This window comes from Haemaphysalis longicornis, unplaced genomic scaffold, assembly GCF_048455015.1.
Source record: "Haemaphysalis longicornis isolate Haplotype H1 unplaced genomic scaffold, Haemaphysalis longicornis Haplotype H1 scaffold_3, whole genome shotgun sequence".
Lineage (NCBI taxonomy): Eukaryota > Metazoa > Arthropoda > Arachnida > Ixodida > Ixodidae > Haemaphysalis > Haemaphysalis longicornis.
Genome location: NW_027526335.1, coordinates 44122163 through 44149895, shown reverse-complemented (window position 1 = coordinate 44149895; position 27733 = coordinate 44122163). Strand labels below are relative to the sequence as shown.

Below are 27733 nucleotides of genomic sequence, written 5' to 3'. Positions count from 1 at the left end.
GGTCTACAGCTTTGCTGTAAAAGTCCCTTGTATTTGAAGCACGAAGCTCTCGAGCGCGAGGCGTAAACGAGCGTCCCGGTGGTATTTTAGTACGCGTTTCGTTCTATCGCGAGGCGTAAACGAGTTTCCCCGTGTTTTAGTACTGTGACTACAGGAGACGACGATTACGACGACGACAGGAGACACTAACAGCCCCAGCCCCTAAGGGGCTACGCCCCTTAAAAAGACGCACGCGGTGCCTCCCGGTGAGGAGGGAAAGCACGAAAGCAGCGCGCGTCATCAAAATGCGGGGCGCACGCCCTAGCCTCCAGGCTTAGCCTCCCAGCAGGGCTCAACTCTTGTCGGTCACAGCTTCTATAGCAGCGTCGAGAGCTAGCCTCGCAGCCGGGCTCAACTGTACTCGGAGAACGCGCGGCATAAAAGAAGGTCGACTGGTGCAAGAGGAGAGACAGCGGGGCTCAGCGGGCGGTCTTCCGTGTGCGCAAAAAGAGGCCCTGTGTATTTCGCCTCCATCAGAAAAGCAGCCACGGAGGCCGGGATCGAACCCGCGTCCATGGGCTCAGCAGCACAATCCTTAAGTAGAACCCCCGACCACTGCCAGGAGGAATTCCCAGGGGGGCCCAAGTCCTGGCACACAAAATAAGAGCCGGAGCTGCTCTTACGGAGGACGCGCTCGCAAAGCGGCGGGAATACGTTCGCCGACGCTCAAGACACCTGAGAGAAGCCCCCGAGAACTCCAGGGAGACGACCATCGGCACCTGCTCCTCGTGTCACGCGCCGACGAGGCCCACGATGCAGCACATGCTGTGGGAGTGCTCGGGGCTCGCGGCGGAGAGAAGAGCCCATCTTCCGCCGAACATCAAGACCCTCCAGGAGTGGGCATCGCCTCCTCTGGGCTGGACTCACCCAAAAGAGACTGTTATGTCCCTGCGGACTTTCGCAAGTACCACGGCGATACACAGAGGATGTAGACGTCCTCACCTCCGTTACCGCCTTCCCCATCCCTGACTAGACCTTGAGTCGCCCCTTCCGAATAAAGAATCCTAATAATAATCAGCATAATCACGCGTAAACTTAGCCGAACCAAGAATAAGCTAGGCGGGGCCGCCAGCACCGCTGTTTGCCCAGTCTTCGCCACACTATAGTGCCAAGCTGCCCCCCCCCCCCCCCTTTTTTTTTTTACTCAAAGAACTAAACTGTCACTTCCTATTCCCCATGCGAACTTTGAAAGTGCCATGTTACCAGATACATTTTTATCCGACATTTGGTCCCTAATAGACAGTATCAAAATTTAGTTGTCAGCTGGCGTGGACGACATTACGTCAAAACTAAAAAACACGAAGCATATTTGTGAAGACATCTGGGTGTACTATTTCCACAGTTTGTTTCAGCAGGCATGCTGCCTCAAGATTGAAAACACGGAAAGGTCGTCGTTCCTGTGCATAGATAGGTTAACAAAGACTCACCTTTACATTATCGGCCCATTTCATTAACCAGCGTAACCTGCAAAAATATTTAACATATGTACACACATACCATGGACTTACTTGATTACAACCATTTTTTTTCATCCTGCGCAGCTCAGCTTCAGAAAAGGTTTCTCGTGCGAAACGCAGCTAGCTACGACCTCTTTAAGACCTGCATGTAAACCTTGACTGACGTCATCTTCCTAGATTTCGCAAAAGTTTTTGACAAAGTCTTCGACTAAAAGTCATCAGCGTCTACGACTAAAACTTGCGTTACATCTAAATGCCTTATCATGGGTTGGAGAATTTTTAAGTAACCGTTTCCAATTAGTTTTTGTCAACGATAAAATATTTAACTTTACCCCGTAACCTCAGGTGTCCCTCAAAGGTTCGTACTTGGTCCACTTCTGTTTATGATTTACATTTATGACCTGCCAATGCATGTATATTCTACCATCCGCTTATTTGCAGACGACTGCTTAATTATCGTAAAATTAACACCGTTTCTTCAAATGTCTTTTCAAAATGACCTGTGAAATGCGCAAGAATGGTTCAACCTTTGGCTAATAGAACTAACCCCTAACAAATGTAATACCGTCTCATTCCACCGCCGTAGAAATCCACTTGCTTTTTCGTACCAAACTGCTGGCACCAATCTTGAACTAGACCCTTCCTACAAATGCCTCGGAGTAACCCTTTCTAGTGATTTAACCTGGACAACGCTCATTGCGAACATCTGCTAACAAAACACTCGGGTTTTTCAAACGGCATTTGCTCCATACCCCTCAAAATTGAAAATTACTAGCATATCGGTCTCTCGTCAGGACAAAATTAGAATACGCATCCTCCATTTGGAACCCGCATCAAGTATGTCTCATCAATCAACTAGAATCGCTTCAAAATCTAGCTACAAGGTTTATTCATTCTGAGTACTCCTTCAACGTCTGCATATGGGCACTGAATATAGAATCCTTGTTAGTAGGACCAATGGCGTCCTGTCAAAAAAATGGCGCGGCTTGCACCAGTGGTTCAAGGGTGGAGAAACCACAGAGCTGGCGGCCCGGTCCTCTCCCTTCAGACACGACTGTTGCAACTCACATTTATTTCCGAACTTGCCGCTGAAAGTTTTCCATGACTAGCAGGCCCGGATTGTATAGTACGCAGGCTTTCACATATCTCCAAAAGCGGACCGCGTTAGCACGCGCTAGAACCCGCGGTCAAACCCAAAGCCAGCGCCCACGCTACGAACCCAAAGGAAATGCTGTGCGCCCGAAATGCGATGAAGCTCAATCGGATAGACGCCGGTTTCAAACGCGGGGGTCTTAGGTTCGCTTCCGACCACGGGAAGCGTTTTTGTCCTTTCCAATTGGCTGCACATGTTATTAAAGGCGATAGTCTTTCTTGGGCTACTTAAATTAACCCAGAAATTTTGTTCTGTCTGTATGTCTGCCTGTCTGTCTGTCTTTTTTTTTTCTTTATTGCTAATCTTGGACAGCAATATCAGGTACCAGGTACAATGACAAAGAAAAAAATCACAGTAATGCCACCATGCCCCCCAGGGCCGGTGTTGTCATTTAAAATTCCCTAAGCGTAGTTAGGGGTTCAATTTTAGACAACCACTCTGGTGGAGAGTTCTTCGCTTGCCGAACTTCAACAAACTGTGACACACTTTCCCTAAAATACTGTCTCGTTGGTCGCGCGTCTACATTCCAATGCAGCCAAGCCATGCGCGAACGCCAAATGCTGTGCAGACCCGACAAAATGACACTGTCAAATGGCACACCGTCCTCTCTATCAATGCACAAAAAAAACGTATGCCGTGTGGGCTAAGTGGAAAATCTTTCTGGAGTGACCGTTGGAGGACATCCCAAAGGAACACTGCGGCCCAAAAATGAATAAAAACATGCTTCACCGTTCCAGGTTGTTTGCAGATAGGGCAGTCGGTTCCCCATGGCACTGAGAGCCCCCTTTCTTTCATCCAAGTTGCGACTGAAAGTGCACCCGTGTGCAATTTAAAAAAGAAAGTTTTTGCCCCAGGTGACACTTCCATTCGCTTCACTCGTTTCAACACATCTTTTCCTGGACCATTGCTGTACAGAGCTCTATACAGTGGTACTGGTGTCTGTCTGTCTGTGACTCGATACAGCCACCCGGCCAAAGTGAAACGAAGACTGCGCAATAGTCCTATATACTCACAACCAAATCTAAACGTCTAAGTCCGGTTTATATGTTCATACTTGTCAACATTGTTGAACAAGAACAAGACATTACGCAAAGATAAGACAAAAAATAATACACAAGGTATATTTACAGTGTTCCTTTATAAAAAAATCCTAGATGCTTGATTTTCACGAAATGAAATACTACATCCACTGCACACACACACAAAAAAATTCACACTGTCACCTGCTGTCGCCCACACCACTACAGCTTCTGGCGGCATTTTAAGAAATCAAGCGGCAACAAGTAAGAAAGGTTCCACTAGATAGGTTCCACGTTCTGCTTTGGACGCACGCGGTTCTATAAACGTTGAAGTAGGGCGTCTCGGTTCACGCGCTTCTCCGCCGTACGACAGCGCTGGCATCGAGGCACCGGCCTGGAACGCGGTAAATTTAAATTTACTTGAGCAAACCTTTAGCGTGTTTACCTTGGGAGGAGCGCGACGCAAGAGCAACAACATGAGAGGTGAGTGGGAAAGCGAAGGGAGGCATTTACTTGGCTTTTGTCTAAATTTGCAACGAAAGGAGCATTTACGCGGCCAATTTTTTGTTCCCAGCCGCTGCTAACCCCGTACGCCTCGGGTGGAAGGCTCGAGTGGACGCAGTGAGTGCGCTAGGAACTCCAGTCCTACCTGGCGGCACTTTACGGCAAAGGCTGAATGGACAGTGAGCGTGTTGGGGGCATCAGATCCTGACACGGAGCTCCGCGACTCACTGCAAAAAGGATGCCAAGCACTGCAGCGCTTCAAAGAAAAAGAAATGCATCGCTGGCAACGGCTGTGGCGTTGCCCCATAGTACGTTGTGGAGGCGCTTTTCCCCGCTGAAGAGGCGTTGTATATCCTTGCCCAGAGTTTACACCCTCATGGGAGCATGTTACTTTCCCACAATTCTCTGTTCATGTACTGTGATATTACAATGTCCCCGAATGGCATATTTTCCTGCTTGTTTGTTTTTTGTTGCCACCGCATTCCCACTGTGTTGCGTACTTTGTGACTCAAGTGAAGGCTCGCCTAAAAGGTGGTTAGAGTTCCTGTGGCGACAGTTTGCACACGTACCATTGTCGGTCACCGCCTCGAGCGTGCCAGTGCATTATGTATATATGTATATCTTTGTAAACAAAGGTGGTGTTTGGAAAAAAAAAAAAAGTCTCTGGGGAGGCCCAGTGGTTAGGTTGCGGTTTCACGGCGTAAAGGTCCCCGGATCGATTTCCAGTACCTCGATCCCTAGCCCCTGCTCGTGGGCTCCTTGCCTCGTCACGTTCCCTCACACTTCGAGGTTTTTTGGAGCGACGGGCGGACAATGCTCGGCCTAAAGAGCACCGCTGTTAAAAACTAATGCATTCCCCATAGCCCGGCTGGTCGACCGAAAAGCTCTGATAAGATCTCGGGATCGACACACGGCGCGTGCGTGAAACCGGTCTTCCATTGTGTCAAAATGGTTACTCTAAAAGCGCGAAAAAGAAACGGTTCTAGATAAGACAATACACGCATCGATCATGAAGAAGGAGTACAATAGTATACGTTTATCTCAATAATGAAACACGTACCGGCCGGTATTCATTGAGATTGTTCGTAGATGTTCGTACTTAATGCGCGAAAAATCGTCGCATGGACTCGTTCTTCGTTTGCGATTAGGGTTTTCGAAGATTTGACGATTGATTGGACGCACTTTCAGCGAAGTAATGACGCACTTTTCACGTAGTTTTAATGTGAGAAAGTTTTCGTGCTTCTTTCAACTTTCTGAGGATGCTAAAGTTTTTTTTTTTTTTTTTGTACAGCAACAGGCATTTCTAACGAAATCACCATCATAACCTGCCGCTCCACATCTTTGAACACCGTGACAAATTACCTTGCGCTGTAATAAAATATGGGTCTTAATTTTTTATATATGTACCCACCATTTCTGAATACCCCTTCAACGGGGTCTTTAGTGTAATAAAAATGAAATGAAATAACATGAAAGGAGGGTATATTACTTGTGCGTATCTCTCTCTGTCGATATGAACAGCGACTGGAATGGGAGGCATTACAGCCAAAGAAAAACTCCTTAGATGACCTCGTGCCTGGCTTCAGAGGAGACGACATCCTGGCCATCTCTGTACTCTGATTTCCTTCGCGCGGACGCGACAGCTGGTCGCGCTATCTACGCTCGTCAGGTCAAGGACGTTGCCAGACTGTTGCCTTACCGCGTACTTCTAACTAGAGCCCCAGGGATTTATACTAAATTTCGATTTGGGGGGGGTGTCGAAGCACTCTTGGGGGGGAGGGGTTGAGGGGTGTTGGGGGAGGGGGGGTGTATAAAACTCCGGGCAAGGTGCTCGTGGTTGTGGAATCTTTTTTGGGGGTGTCGAAAAGCTTCGGGGGTGGGGAGGGGGGTGCTGGGGGTGTGTGTATAAATCCCTGTAGAGCCCGAAAGAAGAATGTCGATGACTGCAGTTCGAAATCTTCACCAGCCCCCCTTTTTCCTCATGCCCATTTTTTTTGTACTATTGATTACGGCTACAGCGAACTGACTTTGCATCTGCATACAAGCAATGCTCAAAGAAACCACAGGAAGAATTCGCCTCCGATGGTTGTCCGTAAATGCAGAGCACATTTTCATTGACAATAATGAGGACTATGAGGTCTAACAGCATCGACAGCTCTGAGATCTAAATGCAAGAGCGGTATATTATCTTTAGTTGGCTGAAGCTGTTGATGGGTCAAGGCAGTTGAATTTTTGTTTAATGCGGTGCCCGTCTGTGGAAGTTACGAGTTACGCGGAATGGAAACTTTTGCAACCACAGGTGAGCTAGCGACATGTCTCGAGGAAGTTTTATGCGACAACCGCGCTGAACTTTTTGCAGCTTTTTGTGGCTGCTCCTTCCCCTGTACCCATCAGTAAGGCGAATAAAGTTGATTTGATTGATTGATTGATTGATTGATTGATTGATTGATTGATTGATTGATTGATTGATTGATTGAACTTCCACCTGAATTTTTCATGTGAGGCAAGTTGGCGCGGGTACACTAGCGGCTACAACTTTCCCGAGGTGTGAGGCCAGAGAGAGTTGTAGCCTGAACCACGGCCAGGCTAGAGCGGCGGCGCTTGTCAAGCAACGTTCAGGGACAGCCGGGCTAAAACGGCGGCGGGCTAGAGCGGCGGCGCGCGCGCCGCCGCTCTAGCCCGCCGCCGCTTTAGCCCGGCTGTGCCTGAACCTTGCTTGACCAATCTGCAGGGCTGAAAAAGATTTGGTTTTGGGACTTTAGATATAATGAAGCCTGAAATTTCAGTGTGCGCTTTCGGCACGGTGACATTTCACTATCCCAGCTGTCTCGATTTTCACTCGAAAAACAAACTAAAAAAATGTCCTTACAAATGACGCCTTAAAACTTCGTAGCGACTGTTAATGTTAAGTTCGCTGTAAATTTAAAGCTCATCCCGTCACGTTCAACGACGTCTCTAAATATGTTGCTCCGGTTTTTATTGTTAACATGCAAAATCACCGCATTATCAAGCTGTGCTCGGGTGTGTATATAAAGTTGTGGTGTGGCGAACTGATCTTGCCGCACTATCATCAGTACTGCCGTGCCACATTGAATCATTGCAGAACTTGTATTTCATATTTCAAGCACGAGGGTAGTTGTATATACAGGGCACTTAAAGAGAACAATACCGACGCCGTTTCGAAATATAGGTGCGCAAAAAGGTACCAATGCCATTTTGCATAAAGAGTTGCCTCCTGCCCAAGCAACTAATCTATTGCTTGGTTTGGATCTGAATCCTCCCTAAAACCCACATAACAAAAATTCATTGTCAAATATCTTGCACACGTACACAGCATAGCCAACACAAACATGTATTGAATAGGTTGTGTTTGTCGGTTACAAATGCGATGAAGTTAATTATCGTGCAAAGCACGTATCTGCGGTGGATGGATTTTTACAAAAAAAATGTGATCCGTCTAAATAAATGCACTGTATTGCAAATTTATTCTAAATCAGCGCTGAAATGTGCAATTCCATGCGTACAAGTCGCACGGCTAAGGCGACGTTAAGAGGGGGAGCAAACTTCTTAAAGCGGACTTCAGTGCCAATGGCAAGTTGAAGGGGAGGTTGGCAAACGTGCCTTCAGGCTTCACGCTGTTTATGACCGCTGCTGCGAAGTATGTTATTGGTTGAAATTGATCGTAAACTTTGTTTCTGGGTAATTTTACATGAGAAGGCACATTGATGCAGTAAAATATCATGTTCTTTTCATTTCAATTATTTTATTAGTGCGCGAGCACTGGAAAATCTGTGCATTCCAAAGCCTGTGCGCATGCTGTGAAGAATTTCCCAGTGCTACATACTTACATAAGAGCACATGTGTGCAAAGGCATATAGCACAACGCTTTCTAAAACTGAACCATTTCAGCCAGACAATAATCCAACCGATGAATCCTTCGATAAATTAGTGCGTAAGCATTATAAGGGCCGTCCACAAAAATTGGTCGCCATCCCGCCTTGCGAAAGTGGATCTCCGGCAATGCTGCTGTAAACCACCACAAATTGTGATGGAGGAGCGTATGAAAGGTTGATTTGATTGTGGGGTTTAACGCGCCGACGCTACACAGGAGATGAGGCGCGCCGTAGCGGAGAGTGCCGGATTAATTTTGGCGATCCGGTGATTTTAACGTGCGTTGAAGTCTCGAACACACGGGTGTTTTCGCTTTTCGGGGTATGAGATGTTTCTCGTCGTCACTGCGGGCTTGTCGCTTGCGCTCGGCTAGTGGACGTCACTAGAAAGGGTACAGAACATCGGCACTTCATTCTCCTATTGTTCCGTGCCGCCGCGATGATCATTGGTCAGTTCGCATTACGTGACATTTGTTTACACTTTGACGGTTAATGGGCACCGCCATTTTGTTTATGCGTTTTAGTCGGTCAACTCTGGCAGGCAGCGTTGCCAGATCGGAAAGGGGCTTCGGCACCAAATCTTGTCCGAAATTTCACCAGATTTCACCAGCACTAATATATGGCTCCTATGATGTATTTCCGGCTATTTAACCTTTTTACAGCGAAAAATGGAAGCAGCATACCTTTCGTTGGTCGAAACTTTCGTGGCGTAGCTATACAAGGGACCTTAGGCATAAACACTCTGAGGCGACATTTTCTATAGTTCATACCACAAGCTAGCTGCAGCACTGCGGAGGCTACATTGTTGTCCCCCTCAGGGCGCCTAATTCACCGCGAAGGAAACGACAAAAGGCGCCGAGGCCTTGCGGTGCCGCTGGCCGAAAGGGGAGAAGGGAATGTTCTTTCAGGACCCCCTTCACGGCGAGTTAGGCGCCCTCAGTGGGCGCACTGTTGATAACAATGTAGCCTCCACAGTGCTGCAGCTAGCTTGTGGTATGAACTATAGTTTCGTTTTCTAATGTGGTGATCCTAGCGGCCCGGAGCCGCTGCGTGGCGTGGGTTTCATTTTCTCTCATTCCTTCTCTCTCCACCTCGCGGGTCCGGCGCATATGGGCCGGTGTTTACATATGGGCCGGCGGGCCAGCGCGAAAACCTTTTTGAATATATTTCCCGACAGGCCCAAGGTGTTTCTCCGCTGCGGAGATGACTGTTTTTGTATCATAAAAAAAAAAGACAGCGGACAACTTCCTGTTGCACCTCAATTCGATTGAATCAGCAATTCAGTTCACCATGGAAAGAGAGACAAACACAATTCCTCCTTGTTTTGATGAAGAGACAGGCAAATCAATTCAGCCTTCAAGTGTTAAACCTATTTATACCGAAGCTACCTACAATTTGATTCTTACCACCTAAATTCACACGTCATCTGTATTTTCGGCTCTCGACGAACGTAAAAAGGAAGAAAAAGCCGTCATCGCGGACCCGAAGAGAAATGGCTACACCAGCAACTTTATTCGCCGCGTCAAACGCCGTTTTCACCGATCGAGAAAGTGATTCATGACAAGAGGATGGGAGAGGTGCACTGAGGGCGGCCACCAACCAAGAAATTTCCTCTCCTTCAACGCCGCCAGTCAACAACCCCACACAACCCTCCCCCTTCACCCCCCACCTCCACCCCCTCCGCCGACGACAAATCCGTGCAACAACAAAGACCAAGAAGCGCTACCTTCTTTCCTCTATGGCCAACCCACAAGTGCCACAAGCATGGAAGAAACAATACTACAGTGCCTAGAATAACAATACTCTACTCTTCTTTCTTCCATGGCCACAAGTCTCAATGTCGAGAAAGTGGCGCCACCTATGAACTGCAGATGAAAGACTAACAAAACGGTGTAAATTTGATTAATTCAAGTGACAAGCCATTTCTCAACATTTTTCACCAGTTTTCACCAGATAATGTCTGGTGTAGCCGTTCCGGTACATCAACACCAGTAGCCCCCAAATTTCACCAGATTTTTCCAATCCGGTGCCGAATTTCACCATCTGGCAACGCTGCTGGCAGGCTTGGCTTGGCTTGTCCTCCCTGCTCTGCGGCTACTCGCGACTGACGTCGTTCCGAATGTGAATCAAAGATAACGCGTGTAGCAGCATTTCAGCAGCAGAAGTATGTACAAAGATGCGGCAAATGCAGGGTCCTGCCTAGCCTGATGTATGAGCTCGGCGTCTTGGGCAAGAACTGCTCTATTTAGTGACACTAATCCTGCCTAGCCTGCAGAGATAATCTTCAAACATAATCTTTACCAGGAACACATGGTGGGGAGGCCTCATTGTTATCACCCATAATTCGATTTCCTTAAACGAATTCTGAGCTCTATGCTCTACGCCTGATTATCCTGACGCATGCGCTCGGCGTCTTGGGCCGTGGCTTGGCGTTTTTGCCCATGAAGATCGCTTTTGCCCACGGCGATGAAACCGTTGGGGGCAGAGGTATACAGCTTTGCTGTAATAGTATGCAGCATATATCCGCGGGGGTGTATACGACAACGCTTTATTAGCAAGAATTTGTGTTGAGTGTGGTGCACACACATTTAACAGGGCAAGCAAGGCCATGTGGACTCGCTTAATTTAATGACAAAAACGAACCAAGGTAGGCTCGAAAAAAATCGCACAGCGCGCGACCAAACAGGACGAATGAGTAGAAAACACGTAAGGCACAGACTAGCGATGAAAAACCCAGTCTCCAAAACCGCACCTGTTGTCTAGCCCCCGTTCGGTAAATTTGTTCACGCTGTACGATTTTTTTTTTTTTTTGAGGACCATGAACCAACTAACTCGCACTAGAGTCCTGCAAATGAGGCTTGCTTGCGCACGCAAAACAAATCTGCATGTGATCGCCCCGTAATTTTTCTAAGGAGACGCAACCTTATTTTTTTAATGCGGTGTCCAAAAGCGCACCTTGTTTACCGCCTATATTTAACCAGTCACATCCTGATTTGTGGGCAATAGAATGGAGAATTTAGTATAATTCCAACATTTTCACTGATTTCGCCATTAGCAAAAAAAAAAATGCTACCTGTTTGGTGACAGAAGTAAAGTATTTTGTCTTTGTTTATAAGTTGTGGAGACGTAATTCAAAGAAATGCAAAATCCAAGGTCTCCATAAAAATTTCGTGATTTTTTTTTTGAACTTTCAAATTTTCCTGAAAGCTGAGACGTCGTTGAAAGAAGAATTGAATTAATGCCTCACGTGTGCGCCGCCGACTCGACGCAGTATATAGTGCACCTGCGTTATATTCGGATACCCTATAGCCACGAAATTAGTTGTCCCACCTGCTAGATGCATTAAATACCGCACTTCTACAGGAGAGAAAATTTCCACCCAAATCGAATTTTCACGTATACTGCCACGGGTGATGTTTCTGTAAGTATCTTGCAGCTTCTTAGGAGGGAAGCTTCCGCTGGCTTTTTTTAGTAAAAAAGTTCGTGGGCGATAACACTGAAGTAATGCGATCTACAACGGCAGCTAGAGACGTAGGCTGTGCGGTTATGGTAACTTTCAAAAGACAGTTCTTCATACAGTACGCCCTGAAGTTCTCGTTTTAAAGCGAGAGAAAGATTAAGGGGCGATCTGATGCAGATTCGTGTAGGTGCGCAAAGGCGGCTTCATTTGTAAGCACCCAATTCACAGGCACCCAAAAGACCATGAAGGCAGCGGACTTGTGCCCCGTCTTGTGAATCATGATGATGACGACGACATGTATACAACTATGGGCCTTCAGAAAACTCCACTCTGTGGCGATGTTCCTTTCCAACAAGCCGGAACTTCCTGTTAGCCGTTCCGGTCACAGCTTTCAACCTTGGACTGGCGCGATTGCAGTATCTACTACTGAAGAAGCGAGGGTGCTTGGGCTTGGAATACATGTCAATCCCGCTCGCTCTACCTAGCCTAACTGCGTGAGGCAAACGAAGTATAGCTCCGCGTTTTGTGCATCAGATCGCAACGTTAATGGAGGGTCCCAAACCGAGGTGTCACTGCGACCAGGCGCTGTATTCAAAATTCCAACCTCACAGCATTTTTTACAAGCTCTATGCAAACTGACGGCGCAAGAGTGGACGAAACCTGAGGCTGCCAACTGAGTTGTGTGCACAATCGCGGAACTTCGTATCACCCCGATTTCCACCCTGCAGGAGCACGTCCACGTTCCAACACTATCACCACGCATCGATTCAAGCGCCTCCTCTTCCGATAGCCGCAGTGCCCAATGATGCTCCGCTCTATACGGTACTCCTCCTCTGGCCACAACAATCAACACCCTTTTCTTATTGTTTCCTAAATCTATCACCAAACGTCGCTACCATGATTCGTGCTTGCACTCACACTGACAAGATCGCAGACGTTTTTGAACGAAAGTACAAGACGCAGTTGAAAAACCCAAACGAAAAACAATTTTATTTATGAACACACCAGAAGAATACATCGAAAAAAAAAATCCATCAAGGCACAGAAAAACATCAAAGCTTATGCTTCCCAGACGCAACTGCTGTACCAACACCAAGCTGTTGTATAACAAACATGGTAGAGTTAAGGATATTTAGATAACCAGGCACCTGCACTCTCTGTTCACAGAAACAAAAGCATGGCGCGAACTTTTGATCGCTATGTTCTTCCACGCATCCGCATACTGTGTTCGCGTCCAGGTTCTGGGCAATTGATACAACACATGTTCGCGCCGTAAATAATATTCATCTGATCCAGCCCAGGCACTTCCTGCATTACAGCCGTTTTTGTTAGACTATTCAGGTGGCATTTCCAAAGAACCGCGCATCACCACTGCTGCAGGTTGCTCACCCAGTTTCATATGCAGGTAATAATCTTTAACTATACTTGATACAACTCATCGAAAAACACTTGTGAGTATTGGTATATGTTGGTAAGCGCTGGCAAGGGGTGATATACGTAATTTTTCCGCCCTTATATGATAATAACCCCTTGTTTCACCCCAGTGAAGGCGGGCACGGTTACCTCTATATACCGATAGGTAATTTCCTTCCCACATATGTATCGATTACATGGGCAGCGTGGGGAGCGCCTTGACAGTTAAGTCGTACGCAACGTTTTTCAAAAGGACAAGTGGAGGATACACTTCCTGCCATTGACACAACAACTGTCTAGATCCCCGTACAAATATATTAACGAATATATATTAACAGCAAAGACCGCTCCAATAGCAAAATAAGTACCGAAAATATATCGAAATGTACTTTTTTTTCTTTTTAACAGGCCGTACAAGGGCAGTCTGGAATCCACCCCTTTCCTGCGTTTTCCTCCCGAGGGTTCCCCAAAAGAAGACAACTAGAGCCATCAAAACATGCCTAATAACGTATTCAGCCGAGGAAGGAGATACCCATTGCACTTCATAATGAGACTAGCACTTCTAGACTGAAGATTGAAGAAGAGAGCCCAGCTGCCAAAGCACATCGGCCATTCACACGGTCGGCCGGACGAGGAACTTGGAGAATTCCTTGACGCCCTCCAGGAAAGGCGTGTGCCGGCTGATTCCCAACTCCCGCAGCCTCCCGCACTCCAGCCTGCTGTCGTGTGGGCGCGGGGCTCCCTTGCTGGGCTCACGGTCCGGAAGCAGGTGATCCGCGTTCAGCGCGTGCGCCTTCGCGATGGCCTGCACCATGGCGTACTTGGTCAGCGGCTCCTGGCCGCACCAATGGTACACGCCCTTCACGGCTCGGTCCTGCGTAAGAAGAAAGGGGCGGGGAGAGAGAAATCGCGTCGGTCACGTGCCCAGCCACATGCGCATGTACGTGAAAGTACGAACAGGAAATTTTTTTTTTAAATGTGGAAAGTACTGACGCGACGAGTATATAAATGTTTTAGCATACCGTGTTGCGCTTTACGTGGGCAAAAGTAATCGCTGTTGAAGGTATGAATAGCGCCGCCAAAGACGAAGGACAGGGAGGACGCACACGGACAGAGCGCTATGTCCGTGTGCGTCCTTCCTGCCTGCCGCCAATATGCTCGACCAAATATCCCAACATGAAAGCCTTAATCGTTGTTGTTATAAACGCCAACCCAACAGGACGGTCAGCGACCTTTGCGCGCGGAAAAGGCGCGCAGACGAAGTCCACGGAGGTCCACGGTGTGGCGCAAAGAGCCGAGTCTTTCGGGGGTGCCTTCGGGACGGATCTATCCACCGACGATTTCTGTACTGGCCCTGTCACTTATCCTTGAAAAATGGCTGCGGCTAATTAGCTCAGCTAACCCTGGAAATGGGCTGGCTGAGCTAGACTTGGCTAACCCTCGATTTAGCAGCATTTATTACACTATTCGTTCAAAGACTGCCTTTATCCACGATTGTGGTCCCGCTTCCGGCGTTTTCCGAGTCAAATGGCTCGCCTGGCGATATCCGCCGGCTGGTGTCAGACACCGCTTGCCGACGACGGCTCAAAGCAACCATGCTCCCGCGCAGCTTCAGTATGCTGTACGAGCAGCGCTCAGAGAAGACGGCGCCATCTCGCTCTCATTCATGGCCAAGCTCGAAAGCACGCGGCGAATCACGTGGTCAGTCGCGAACCAGCTGCGGCGAGCGCATGCGCCAAGCCGGCAGCGGCGGCGTACGGCGCAGCTGCGGTCAAATGACGACCAAATTTACCGCGACGGCAAAACCGCTCGACTAATCTCGTCTAAAACGTAAGGGTTAAAACTTAAGGCTCAAAACTTAAAACAAGGCTTAAAAAACTTAAGGCAGTCCAGAAAAGCCGGGTCCACAAGTTTGCGCGTTGACATTCGGCCAGACGTCTGGGGCTAATTTTCCGTCATTGCGTGAATTCCACCACTGATATAGAGAAGCGTATAGGCGCTGGCAACGCACCTGACCGTTTGTATACACCTTTCGGCAACGAATCGATATTGATCGCTTGCTGGAGAGCTGTAAGGCGTCAACTGTTGTGCGTGGTTCGCCAACGACTCGTACGGACGCGTATCAAGCAATCAACGCCGCTCGCTCGCGAGTGGCAATATCTATTTATAGGTCAGTCTACAATTAATCTAAGCGACAGTACAACCCAAATTTTAGTCCGACCAGACGCGAAAAGCAGACGCGGATTCTGAGCGGTGTTAATACAAATTAGGATGAAAATGCTGACGGTTACACCATCGAATGCGCACCCGTGCGCTTACACATGTACACTTGCGATGTACCCATTTACTTCGCGGATATTTTTCGAGGTGGAATCTATGAGTTCCAGCGCATTTTAAAAAGACAGTCCTTAGCAGGTCAGCTCCTTAGCTGGTTTGCCTACGCAGTGTTGGAAGTTGTACCAAAATGAAAGAGCTCCAGGCCATTAATGACGCTAACAGGGCGATACGCGCAGTGCCCAACATCACACAAGCGCATATGTACACCGATTCGCTCAGCGCTGTACGTCAAGCAAGTGAAGAAGACTCCTCAATTCTGGCAGCTGAAACAAGACAGCTAGCACAGCTCATGATCCGGGTACAATTGGTTCAGGGAAATGGTGCGAATCTTCGTAACCAGTTAGCTGATCAAGTCTCTCACTCGCCTTCCTTCCAGAAGATCCAGGAGCCTGTCCCAAGTGTCCGGATGCCGTAACTGAGACAGATGCCAAGCACCTGCTTGAAGTGTGCCCGGATGCGCGAAGACCACTCGACAGTATACGCACTCACAGAGACTGGGCTCCAGTTGATTAAGTTGGACTACCACGGTCGCTATAAGTACACGATAACGCTTGTTACAAGCCTGTACTGAAGTGTCTGCACGGAACTGGACTTTCCGCTTTCGTGTAGACCTTCCCCGCCACCACGATTCCCCTTGCTTTCCTTGCTATCTTTGATTTTCATGTCCCTCTTCTTCCCTTACTTTCCTATACCTCTTCTCTTCTCATTTCTCTACATCGTATTTCGTATGCCGCATGGCAAGACAATGAAAAAAAAGAAAAACCGACGGAGCTTTCAGCACATTATTTATCTTCTGGGTTTTGAAAAACCTGAGTACTCTGATATGGTACCTGTGCAAATATTGCAAGCGAAGGGGGTGCAAGCGATTGCACTAAACACCCCGTTTAGACAGGCACATACTTAGGATTACTTTTCGAAGGAGGGGAGAGAGGGGGGTTAATCAAGGTAAAACCGACTCGTACTGTTATTTGGGAAGCTGCGTAACGACGCGTGGTCATTGATCCCGTACAACCGCGTATATCTCGTACTGCGCCCACGCACTGCGCCCACTGTGGAAGGTTAGAGAAGCCCCCACGTACTCGCCATACTGCAACATGCGCCCAGTGTTGACCACCAAACACTACCTGTCAAGTCCAGGATTTATATGACGGTGCTTTCAGAATGTGCGCGAGGAGACGTGGCGGAAGGGGGAAGGGGTACCCCCCCCCCTCTTCCCCCCAACACCCCTATCAAATGTACCCAACTCTGGGTACGTCCCTGCCTTGAAGCAACCCTTTTGGCTGTTACTGAACTCTGTGCAAGTGTCTATCATTAAACACACCCGTACAGAGTCGTTCGACAATACCGAATTCGCGGGATTACCCCCAACGAGCCTGGCCTCTCTAACCAGGATCTGCATGAACGTTTGCGTAGCTACTGTCGCGACATCGTAACCGCACAGCCAGTTGAAAACAGGCACGGCCACAAGTACATTCCGGAAAGTGCATTTCATCAAGCTCGTCGCAATCTCTGCCTGTTTGCAATGTCTATTACGTACAAACCTATAAATATGCCGTACGCACGACGCGCAACCGTCACGCAGACACCTGTCGCCGTCCACAACTGGCTTGATTCTTAGTGCAATCTGAGCGAGAATGCAAATAGGGGCGCGAAGCGCGGAGGCGCACGAGCACCATCTGTTTATGCGAACGAACGAAAGAAGCGACCGCTAGCGTTCAAAAGGAAACTCGAGCGCATCAATAAATAAGGTGCACCGACAGACTTCCACACAGCGCTCCGAACGGGCGAGGCAAGTCTAAATGTAAAACGAGATCTTAGTAAAAATCTATTCCTACCAGAATGTATAAGTCAAGCCATCAAAGGAGCAGTGAAACCACTGTACCGAAAGCAAAGATTCAGCTGCCGTCAGAGCAGCCGCCCGAGTTCTCACCTCCCTCGTACGCGTCAATGGCGAACGGGAAAAGGGAGCCAGGAAAACCACTGACACGAAGTGTCAAGGACATCTCAAACGTTTCGCGCACCAGCGAGCCCAATTGCATGGATAAAGCCAGCACGAGAAAAAATGGCAACAATATTGCTTCCAAAGGGGCGCCAGCAATACCCCTTCACAAATCCTCTCATGCAAGAAGTCACCAAGGTAGCGCTTCAGAAACTTAAGGCAACATTTATTGCATTCAAAGCCGACATCCTAGCGGAAATGAGAAACGAAGTTGAAGCTTTCTTCGGCGCGGATCACGGTGAACGGATCAAAGGTTGTTGGAAGTGGAGACAGCTTTGAACCATCTTCAAGAGAAGATGGAATCTTGCAAGTTCGAGGCTGATCACGCATCTTCGAGCTGATGGGCATAGCGGACTATTTCCAAAAGCAAAACTCTGTTGATCAAATAGATCCCCATGCATGCGGAGACCGCTCCCACGGCCGTAGTCGCTGCAGGGACCATTCATTTTTAGACGAAGTGAGTACGTAACATGATCATGTCAGACGACAGGAGAACCCGGCTCTCTTTCATCAAACGAAACTCGGTCCCCGCTATTGGCGGTGAGCGCGACCACGGGCGGCGCTGCGAAGGGCGTCTTCGTGACGTCGGCTTAGGGATTCTCGAATTTGTCGTCTGCTTCACTCGGGCTCGCTCTACCTGCTGTTTCTTTGCGCTCAGTTTCATGTTTGTCCGCACCAGATTTTGCGTATGCGCAACTTTTTATCATAATAAAAGACTTAAAATCGCACACTCTAGCTGAAGGCGTGATTTACAGTATAGTTTTCGACACCGCTTCGGAAGAAACATTGCCGGCGTGGCCCCATTCCTGCGAAGCCGGTCCTGTGCGGAAATTCGGAGCTAGGCGTCAGCTTCTGTATTCAGAACTCTTTCGAACAAAGGGAACATCCAGAGTATAAAAACCGACAAAAGCGAAAATGCAAGACGAAAACAAATTCCAGGCCATCGGGGCTGTCGGCTTTGGCAGAAGGCACTATGATTCCTGGTAATCGTATGTAAGGTAAAACAGCTTTTGTAACCTTGCCGAACGCTCGAAAGTATTGTATCACATCACTTTACGTTGTCATGGAATTAAAGTATGCCGAAATGCATCATGAGGCGTAAAAAAATGCAGGTTGAGTTCCAAATAACGTACGGTGTGCATAGGCGCATGCTGGTGCAGGCTTCTAATCAGTATGGATGCTCATTGAGCAAAACGGGTAACGTGTACGGTAAAATACAGTAAAATACAGTAATATGTTTCTTCATAGCTTGAGGGACATTTCGGTACATTTCCGACAGCCATGCCTTCCCAATATTCAGATGTGCGCAATACTAACACTGCACTCAAGAGTACGAAAAGGAGCGGGAGGAGGAGAAAACTTTAGCAGTAAAATCGAGCTGGTTAGTGGGCGGGTTCCTCAGTCCAGGACAGAGAGTAAGAGTAATTTTCTTCAGTTCGTGGAACATCACCCCAAGTAGGCAAGGATCTGATTTTTACGCCTGAAGGGGTTGGAAAACAATAAATAGCTGCTTGGAGATATTCATCGGTCATGATTCTTCGTAACTCTGAAAACCGGCACGTGCACTATTTCTTGCGTTTCTTAGCGAGTATATCAAGCCTTCAACACCGTAATCATGACATAACTCTTTGGGTTGAGATTTAGTTCGTTAGTTACGATAGAAATTCGGGGCGGAAAAGTCGCCTTCGAGTACTCTGGACAACGTCGTCTGCGCCGTTTCGTGGTAGCGTAGCACAAACCTTCTCATCGCATTTGCACGTGAATAAACGTACACTGCAAATATGCACCTTCTTGTACGCAGCCATACCGATAGCCAATTTCTGAAGAAGGTATAGTGTATGCCTTACAGCCTGAAGAAAATATCCGCACGAACTATGTGCTCCTCTCAAACATCCCCAAACCTCTAATAAGACGTGTGTGGCGGTGCAGAAAAATTAATGCGTTGGACATAGAAAAAACATTCACCTGATACAAGTCAACAACGCAACAACGAATGAAATAGAAGACAACCGCTTTGTTTCCTGCTTTGCGATGCGCGTGTAAGGACGCGCTGCTTGGTGCGTAGCATTCACTTTTGAGTCTTCATAAGAGCATCTCGAAAATACTTTAGGGGGGCCTACGCATTTTACGTACTCATCGAGGAGGTCTGAGCCCTGAACCTCGCAAATAAGCTAGAAAGGACGAGCTACACATGATTATCTGACCGATGCTCTGAAGAAAGTTGGTCTCTCTCTCTCCTCGTTCGCTGCAAACTTATTTGTGCGGTATACAGCTTGAAGTTATTAAGAGTTGTCAGAAGCTGAAAAAATAACAGAATCACCGGAAGAAAAAAACTCTTTTTAATGCCCTAACAGATCAAAGCGGGTGATTTTTTCGTTTAGGCCTTGCTGCCCCTCACAAGCGGACCACAGCGGCGCGAGTGTAGCAGACGACAGCGGCGCGAGTCCCTAAGCTGACGTCAGAGCCAGGGGACGCCACTCAAACATCTCACCGCCAATAGGCTCACCTCTGCCCGATGGTGCGCGCGCTGGTCACATCTCATGCGATGTACTTCCTGCAATTTGCAGCGTTAAAGGGACACTGAAGTGATATGTAAACATTGCGGGATTACTAGCGCAAATTGTAGTCCGGAGTCCCCAGGCCATGTTTCGACCACTCTAGGCGCGTTTACGCGATTTTATTTAGTAGAAAAACTAATTCGCAAACGCTGTCCTCCTCTCTTTACGCTCGCCCATTTTCTGTGGCGTTTTCGTGTGACGTCAGGAGGGGATGAGCTGGCAATTGGCTGCGCCACGGCTGCGCTACTGCACGGCTCCCCGGCCGACAGAGTCAGTCGGCCCAGCGTTTCGTCCGCCGGCCGCCGGCGGGTCGTCGCAATCAAGGAGGTTAAAAAAAATTGCTTGGTCGCAATTCGTTCGCTTAGTTGAAACGAAGCCAGGACACGTTTGTGAATGGAAGAATGTGCCTTTCTTTACTTGGTTTGTTTGTACACTGTATCTAGCTCCAAGTCAAGGTCGCTTCACACAAGCGCTGCACAAGCGCACATGCGACGCTTCGCTGACTGGTACGCCAGTAGGAAAATATAAGGCCTCTTGAAGGCGGGAGAAGAGTCAGCGAAGTCAATATTGGTACTAAGGAAATAAAATCAACTGATATTTTTACCGTACAGCGTAAAACTAGGGCGCGGGAAGCACTTTTTTGCGCTGGGCGAACAAGCACAGCGGTCAGCAGCACGACTACGCATCTGCGAACGCTTTTCCGTCTACGAAATGCAATTGCTAGACGTGAGCTACTGTGGAAACTCGGGCGACGCTTACTGCACGATCGCAGTACAACAAATAGTCACCTAAGCTGCTTGAAATGCCAAAACTAAATGAAAGTGTAAACCGGTTGTACAATATATACCCTATATTAGCAAGGCCTTCGCGTCCCGCTCCGTGGTTCAGTAGTCTGGGGCGCCGGTTATGTCACCGCAAATGTTTTGCAAGTCAGGAGTTCGAATCCCCGCGGGTACGTGCTTTTTTTTTTTTTGTAAGTTAACTTTTTTGTTTTCCGCTGATGTTTACTATATTGAGTTCACCTTTTTTTGGGCCGCAACGTTCATGGCTACACGAACTAGTTCACAAAACGAGCGCAGGCTGGCACATGCATGGCGCGCTAGCGAGTTCTCGTTGGCGTGCTTTGCCATAAGCACCGACTGCTTGCAGGCAGTGGGCACAGGCCAGAATGAACAGACCCTTGGCCTGGTGCGAACACGCTTTTTACGATACAGGCATGAGGGAGGCACGCTCCAATTATGGGGGAAAAGCGCATGACATTTGGGCGTCTACGGGTACGCGGAGGGCGTTCATGCACTGCGTAGGTTTCGGCTAGTGAATGCTACGATTCCAAGCCGTCCTAGGAGGCTTATCTTTATGCATTTTTACAGCTGACAACATGGCAGAAGCGCGGTACGATGATTACTGAGTCATTGAGAATGCCCATCCAACAACGCCACCGGTTGTGTTTTACAGAACCGAAACCGAAACCGAAACTTGTTTGGTTGCTCACCTTGGGCATCGTCCAATCACGGTGCCCGCTCCTCCTAACGTCACAGCTTTAGTTGGTGCGGCCGCCGCAAACCGCGCATGGTAGTTTTTCTTCTTTAGCGCTTTGTAAAATAATTACCGATTTGTCAATCGTAAAAACGATGAAAAGTGTGCTAATTTGAGCCAGTCTACACAGTGCAAGCAAAAACGGGAGCTTGACAAATTCACTTCAGTGTCCCTTTAACATGCCGTCAGTTCGACAGCCTGGCTGGCGGCTTTCCAGGACGCAGGAGGACTGTGGCGATCCTCCTGCGGCCTCTGGCTCATACCGTGCACGTTGCTCTGCTGTTACTTTAACTCTAATATTCGAGACTACGTAATTTGTCTTTGGCTGCATTCACTGCATTTTTTCTATGTAATAATACACCGAGGGTCTCGGTGCAGTATCAATTATGGGACCCTCTTCTGGATATATCTGTTCTTGTAACCATCTTTTGCGAGGGTCGATGAACTTTGTTTCTTTCTTTCTTTACCCCTGGCTCGAACAACCTATAGCGAAAGAAATCGTGTTACGACGATCAGTTCCAGCTATGACACATGCAGAAGCCTGTTCAAATAAACATTTTCACAAACTCGGCGCAGTCCATCAAGTCTTCACTTCGTCTCCAAATACCCTGCCATAGTCCGGAGTACGGTTCACGCTGGCTCTAGCTTGGAATAACGAAGATGTCGTGTGCACATTCGCTGTGTACCGCGGGAAACCCACTCATCCTTGGGAAGATAGAAACTCACCCTGATGCCACGTCGCCATCTCCAAGGCAGGCGCCAGATGACGCTACTCAAGAATACGGAGTTTCAGGACTATGTAGAGTGGGAGGGAATCGAGGTAGCCCGATTACGAGACAAGCCACAACATTCCCTGCGTCTTCGTCTCTCAGGTGATGTCCCAAGGGTGCAAGCCATTCTCATTCCAAGGCTTCAAACGCCATCGCTCTACGTGTGTCACGGAAGAATTCGTACAAGCCTTTTTGCTCCCTTTGTCATTTACGCAGGACACCGTTCGGTGGATGAGACCAACCTCATCCACCGGCTGTAGCCCAATGCCTGCCGGTCATCCTTACCCACTCCTTATCTCGTTCTCTTTCTCTCCCTCTCTCTCTGTCCCCATTTGTTCTCACCTATCCCCTTTCATCGCCCTCTCCCCTTCTCCCGGACTGGTTTGTATGCTGGTGAACACCCAAATGAGTTCAAAATATCCCCAGTTCGCTTTTTTCCCACTTTCTATGGCAATAAAGCACTCACTCACTCCACCTTCCACCCTAAGAGCGAGGCCGGCGGCGACACCGCGTTCTCCTGCATACCAAACAGGGGCGTAGCGAGGATTTTTTTTTTTTTTTTTTGGGGGGGGGGGGGGGGAGAGGGAGGCGCGGTCGACCAAAAGATGGGAGGGGGAAATATGTAGACAAGGCTTCTTGCCCGTTGTTTTTCAAACGAAGATTGAAATAACTGACTTCAACATGCAATTTGTGTATGCTGAACACTAACAGTAAAGCCCACCTTAAGGAGCTTGTATGATGATGATAATGATGATTGACTAAATTCCCGTTCACCGGTCTATAGGTAAGCCACGGGTGATTCGTTCGTCCGTAGAGCAGGCGGTTATGCGGGCACGCGCTCGTGAGCGTAACCATGAGTGTGCTCGTGAGGAGCGCAGTCCCCGAAGTTCGTCAGGCGGAAGTGGAGGCCAACACTGGGTGTTTACTGTCAAGATTCGCGTGTTTTAGATTTTCGTTTAGGAAAGGGACTAAGTTTTCTTATCAGCTATGAAGTACAGTCGAGCACGATTTGAAGGTTATCGCGCCAGCATCGAGCGGCCAAGCGTGCCACCGGCCTACGGTTTCGTTTCGGAACCATGAATATCAAGATTTCGCACTCTTCTCTCACTTGTTGGCTGTTCCATGCTACAACAATGGCCCGCACGACTGACTTGCCACCTTATGGGTTTCAAGCTATACATTCGTTGTTACGAAGCACATACTTGGTTGCCTTTTATCTACGCCGACGAAACTGGCATGAAAGATTTGCTAATTTAAAGCTAGTGTTCTGTCTGCTTCATTTGAAAGAGTAGGTTTCCCGCGACAACCTTCGAATCGCACTGGACTGTACGTGCGGCACATTCGTGTATTATGGCGGGGACGCTAGCAAACGTGCGTCTTTGTCCTTAAGTAATCGCCTTTTTTTTTTTTTTGTGCTCGTAACGTGAATAGTAAACTTACGCTTAGCGGAACACCTTATTGCGCTTCTGTTGAATGTTGAGCTTGTTGCACGCTTCTGAAATCTCGTTGTTATTTCCTCGCCGTCAAATCGAACAGTCATGGCTTCAGTAAAATTTCAGTTAAGAAAATACAGACTGCTGATTTTAACCAAGAGGGAGGTCAAGGAAACAGCGGAATAGTGCCAAAAGACAAAGTTCTGCAATAAAGAGAATCGCACAGTTTTTTGATGTGGAGAAAATACAAAATGGGCAGAGCAATGCTTTTCATACAGCAGGAATTATAGAACTGCCAATAGTCACTGAAATGCGATCTCGTAGAAAAATAAACATATCAAGGATTGATAGTTGACTGAACAAAATACAGTGACATGCTCTGTCATGTTATTACACTTTGTGCCAGTGTAAAGACAAGGAATGACATGCTAAAGTCCAGACCACATGTATGCCTATATGAGGCTTTTCCTGCTGTTCCACCATTTCCCGGCCGTGCTGTTTCGCCAGCGAAACAGCGGGACTGCCTCGATCGTCTCGCGGCAGGTTCCCGGCGAAGCTCGGTGTATCCGGCGCGATATGCACCAGAGCTATTCGGAGACGGGCACGTCCCACTGTTGTATATGCTCACATAGACAGCAACTTGTACCACTAACCTGCGGGTAATACAGAGCGTCCAAGCGCAGGCTCTGCGTACGTGTCTTGGTTTGCCGCGTAGCGCATCAAGAGTGGGCACCATTTGCATCGCTCAGAAACACCCAATAGCAACGTACGTGGATACTGAAACACTACGCCTGTACATCAGGCTCCTCACGAGGCTGCCTTCTCACCATCTGGGCGCAGCTTCCTCAAAGTAGACCACGATCTACTTTTTCAGCCATTATCACAACGCACAGGGCTGAAATCCCTTCAAGGTACGCCCCTGCGGCAACACCGACCTCCCCGTTGGAGTGCCTGGCACAACCTGAGATTCGTCTCAGTGTTCCGGGAATTCGAAAAAAAGCCGACTTGTCATCATTGCCCTTCAACAGCTTACGCTGCTGTTACTGGCATGAACGGTACAACGACCGGAAACATGTGTACACAGATGGCTCAGTAACGTCATCCAGTTCGGCAGTGCAGTGTTTGTGCCAGCAGATTTTGCAACAACTCGATTCCGTAATTGGCCATACCACGAGCTCGACAGCTACAGAACTTGCAGCCATTCGTGAGGGCTCTTGATCATATCATCGGAGCTACTCCTCAAAATTGGGCGATCTTTTCGGATTCCAAGGCTGCCCTTACAGAGCTTACGCGCAGCCCTGCGCTACGGCCCCCTACACAACTGGTGACAGAGATAAGAGAAAAATTCCATCAAGCCATCACAGCCGGCCATGACGTAATTTTCCAGTGGCTTCCAGGTCACTGCGGAGGTCATCGGTAACGTGCTGCGGATGAAGCTGCCCGTACAGGCCATGAGAGCGACCGCACCATTCTGCTTCCCGCTTTCAAGGACCGATGCCGCCAGGACGCTTCGCTCCCTTGCACGCAAGATTACCATGCAGCAATGGAACACACCGGACTTTTCGAATCCCCGTCTGTATATTCAGGGATCCTCTTCTTCAGCGCCGTATTCCGTATGGGCTGTCTCGACCCCAGTCAACTTTACTTTGTAGTCTGTGGTTGGGAGTGACCTTCACGAAAGCCTACTCCTTCCTCATCGGGATGGCCAGCAGCGCCCACTGTGACGCCTGCGAAGCGGAAGAGACTATAGAACATGTGCTGCGTCGCTGCCCCGAATACTCGTCGGAGAGGAGCGTGCTTGCCACCGCGCTGAGCCGATTGGACAATCGACCATTTACGGTGGAAACTATTCTAAGTCAATCGGTCTCTACCATCGACCTCGCAGAAGGCGACGATAGCCCTTTTACGTTTCCTGAGTGAAACGAACTTGCGTGAAAGACTATAGTGCCCGAAACGGGACTAGAGTGCGCGCTTTCCCACTCCTATCTCTTCTTCTTCTCCCCCCCCCCTTTTTTTTTTATTCCTGAGCCCCATTCCCCCAGTGCAGGGTAGCAAACCGGGCTCTACACCTGGTTGACCTCTCGGCCTTCCTTTCTTTTTCTTCTTCTTCTTTTTCTGGAGCGGGTACAGGGATCAGACGTTGACGTAGCCCTTGTTTTTCTGCTTCATATGAACAAGAATTTCCTTAAAACTGCAGGTTCTGCGCTTGCAGACGACTTCAGGCGGTTCTTTAGGCTACTTGAACGCACCCCAGCCTGGCACCGAAACATTTCCGGGGGGGGGCACAGGCCCGGTGTGCTTCCCCCCCCCCCCCCCCCCCCCCCCCCCCCCCCCGGCTACGCCCTTGCTACCGAAAACTCATGGGCACCTTCACCAATTCAACATTAACGTCAGGTGTTACTGGCCTTCGTGTCCTGCATGGCTGCATGGCTACTTCTGGGTCACCAGCTTCGAGCACGCTTCAAGATCTGCATACCTGGTACATCAAAACCAGACCCTCACCACCCTTCCATGAGCCTTAGAAGATTTGAGCTTGAAAAATTATTCACTCATTTAGATTCGTCGCAGCGAAAGTGCATTCGAGAACGATGCCTGGCCAATGCAAGCATGGTCGTGTACAGAGTAAGGCGAGGGCGAGCATATTGATTTATAGTTCGGTTTGCTCAGAGATACTTCAATTATGCAGATTCCATGCAATTTCTTTTCTACCTTGCTCACGTTTCCCCGGACAATAGTCTTGCTTTCCTCCGCCTCAGATACGCAACGCGAGTTTGTTTGACCTTGTTAAATTTCCTGCGGGTGCACATGAATTCACGTAGTAATAAAGTGCACATTGTTTACTGTCAAGGAAAGCGACGCCAAAAACGTTACGCCTGTCTTCGCAACGCTTATGAATCTTTAAGTCCTGTTTCGAAGCGTCAGTTTATTTGTGGCGAATCCAATGTCAGTCTCAGATTTTAGCAATGGCCGCGCAAGCACGCGCGGGCCAGCGTGTTGAACTCAAGAAGGGAAAAGGTTTGGGCGTGTTGGTTCATAGTCACGCAGAAAACAAGCGCTATAGCGCTTGTTTTCTTTTAAAAAGCACAGGACGAGGCGTGGACGGGACAAGCGCTTGTCCCGTCCACGCCTCGTCCTTTGTTTTCTAAATAGCGCTTGTTTTCTGTGTGTTGACCTCCGCCTTAGCGAACTGCCAATCTGATCGGATCTATCCTTGCAGGAGCTCAATCAATCGTCTGTCGTTTACCAAGAGCCGCTTCTTTGAGGAATTTCAATGTTGGAACGGTTTGGAAGAAAAGGGGTGCGTGTGTACATCGCACGGAGGGAAATATGATGCAATCACAATACGCGGTTAGAACAGGTTAATTTGAACACGATATTAGCCATAACCATATATGGTCCCTAGCATTTAAAAATGAATGATTCTGTTCAGATCAGCGGCGGATACAGATTGACGAGAGAGAGAGAGAGAGAGAGAGAGATTACTGGGGGGAGGCACCCACGGATGCTTACGCGCTTACGCTTTAAAAACAGTCTTTCTTTACGTTAGCTGCCTTAACATAGGCGTAACGCCACGCAATGCGAGGAGACTGTTGTCACGCCTATAAGAGGGCTATGGTGACACAATAACGCTGCGGGTGTTTTTACCTGAAGCCTCCGGTCGGCGAGCTGGACGACGATGAAGGCAACGTCGTGCGTGTGCGACGGGTAGCGGATCTCGTAATCGGACGCCTTCACCTGCTTCGAGCCGTCGTTGAGCAGCTGGCACAACACCGACACGGCACTCTCGGCGTCGTATTCCTCCCCGCCGTACAGCACGGGCACGCGCAGAACGATTGCGTCTGCGGCGGGCATAAGAGAAAGTCAAGCCGCTGCAGGCAATGCCATATTTTGTAACCTCCCGCGGACCCACGACTGGGTCAAGAACCGACCTGCTTTCACGGACAGACACGGCTTCTTCGGCCTCTGCCTTCGTTACGCCGTACTTGTTCAAGGGATTTGGCTTCGCGCTTTCGGAAAAGGGCGGGTTCTGGCCGTCAAAGACGTAGTCTGTGCTTATGAAGATGAACGCCGCCCCTTCAGCTTCCTGCAAGGAAAATGTGGAAAGTCTCGAAGGATTTCTCTCTCTCTGCTTCACAGCGAGCGAACAACGTTCTTGATTTAGTAA

The 27733-nt window shown here is 48.6% G+C and overlaps 1 protein-coding gene across 2 annotated transcripts in view; it reads right to left on the bottom strand.

Annotated features, from left to right (window-relative positions):
* Nucleotides 1-13546: 13546 nt before the first annotated feature.
* LOC144174357 (methionine adenosyltransferase 2 subunit beta-like) overlaps nucleotides 13547-27733 on the bottom strand; it is a 15248-nt gene continuing 1061 nt past the window's right edge. For both annotated transcript variants that reach the window (XM_077703014.1, XM_077703015.1), the window contains exons 4-6: nucleotides 27498-27653; nucleotides 27214-27407; nucleotides 13547-13809 (exon numbers count right to left, since the gene is read on the bottom strand). In XM_077703014.1, the coding sequence (XP_077559140.1) occupies nucleotides 13688-13809; nucleotides 27214-27407; nucleotides 27498-27653 (472 nt within the window). In that variant the 3' untranslated portion in view covers nucleotides 13547-13687. The remainder of the gene's footprint in view (nucleotides 13810-27213; nucleotides 27408-27497; nucleotides 27654-27733) is intronic.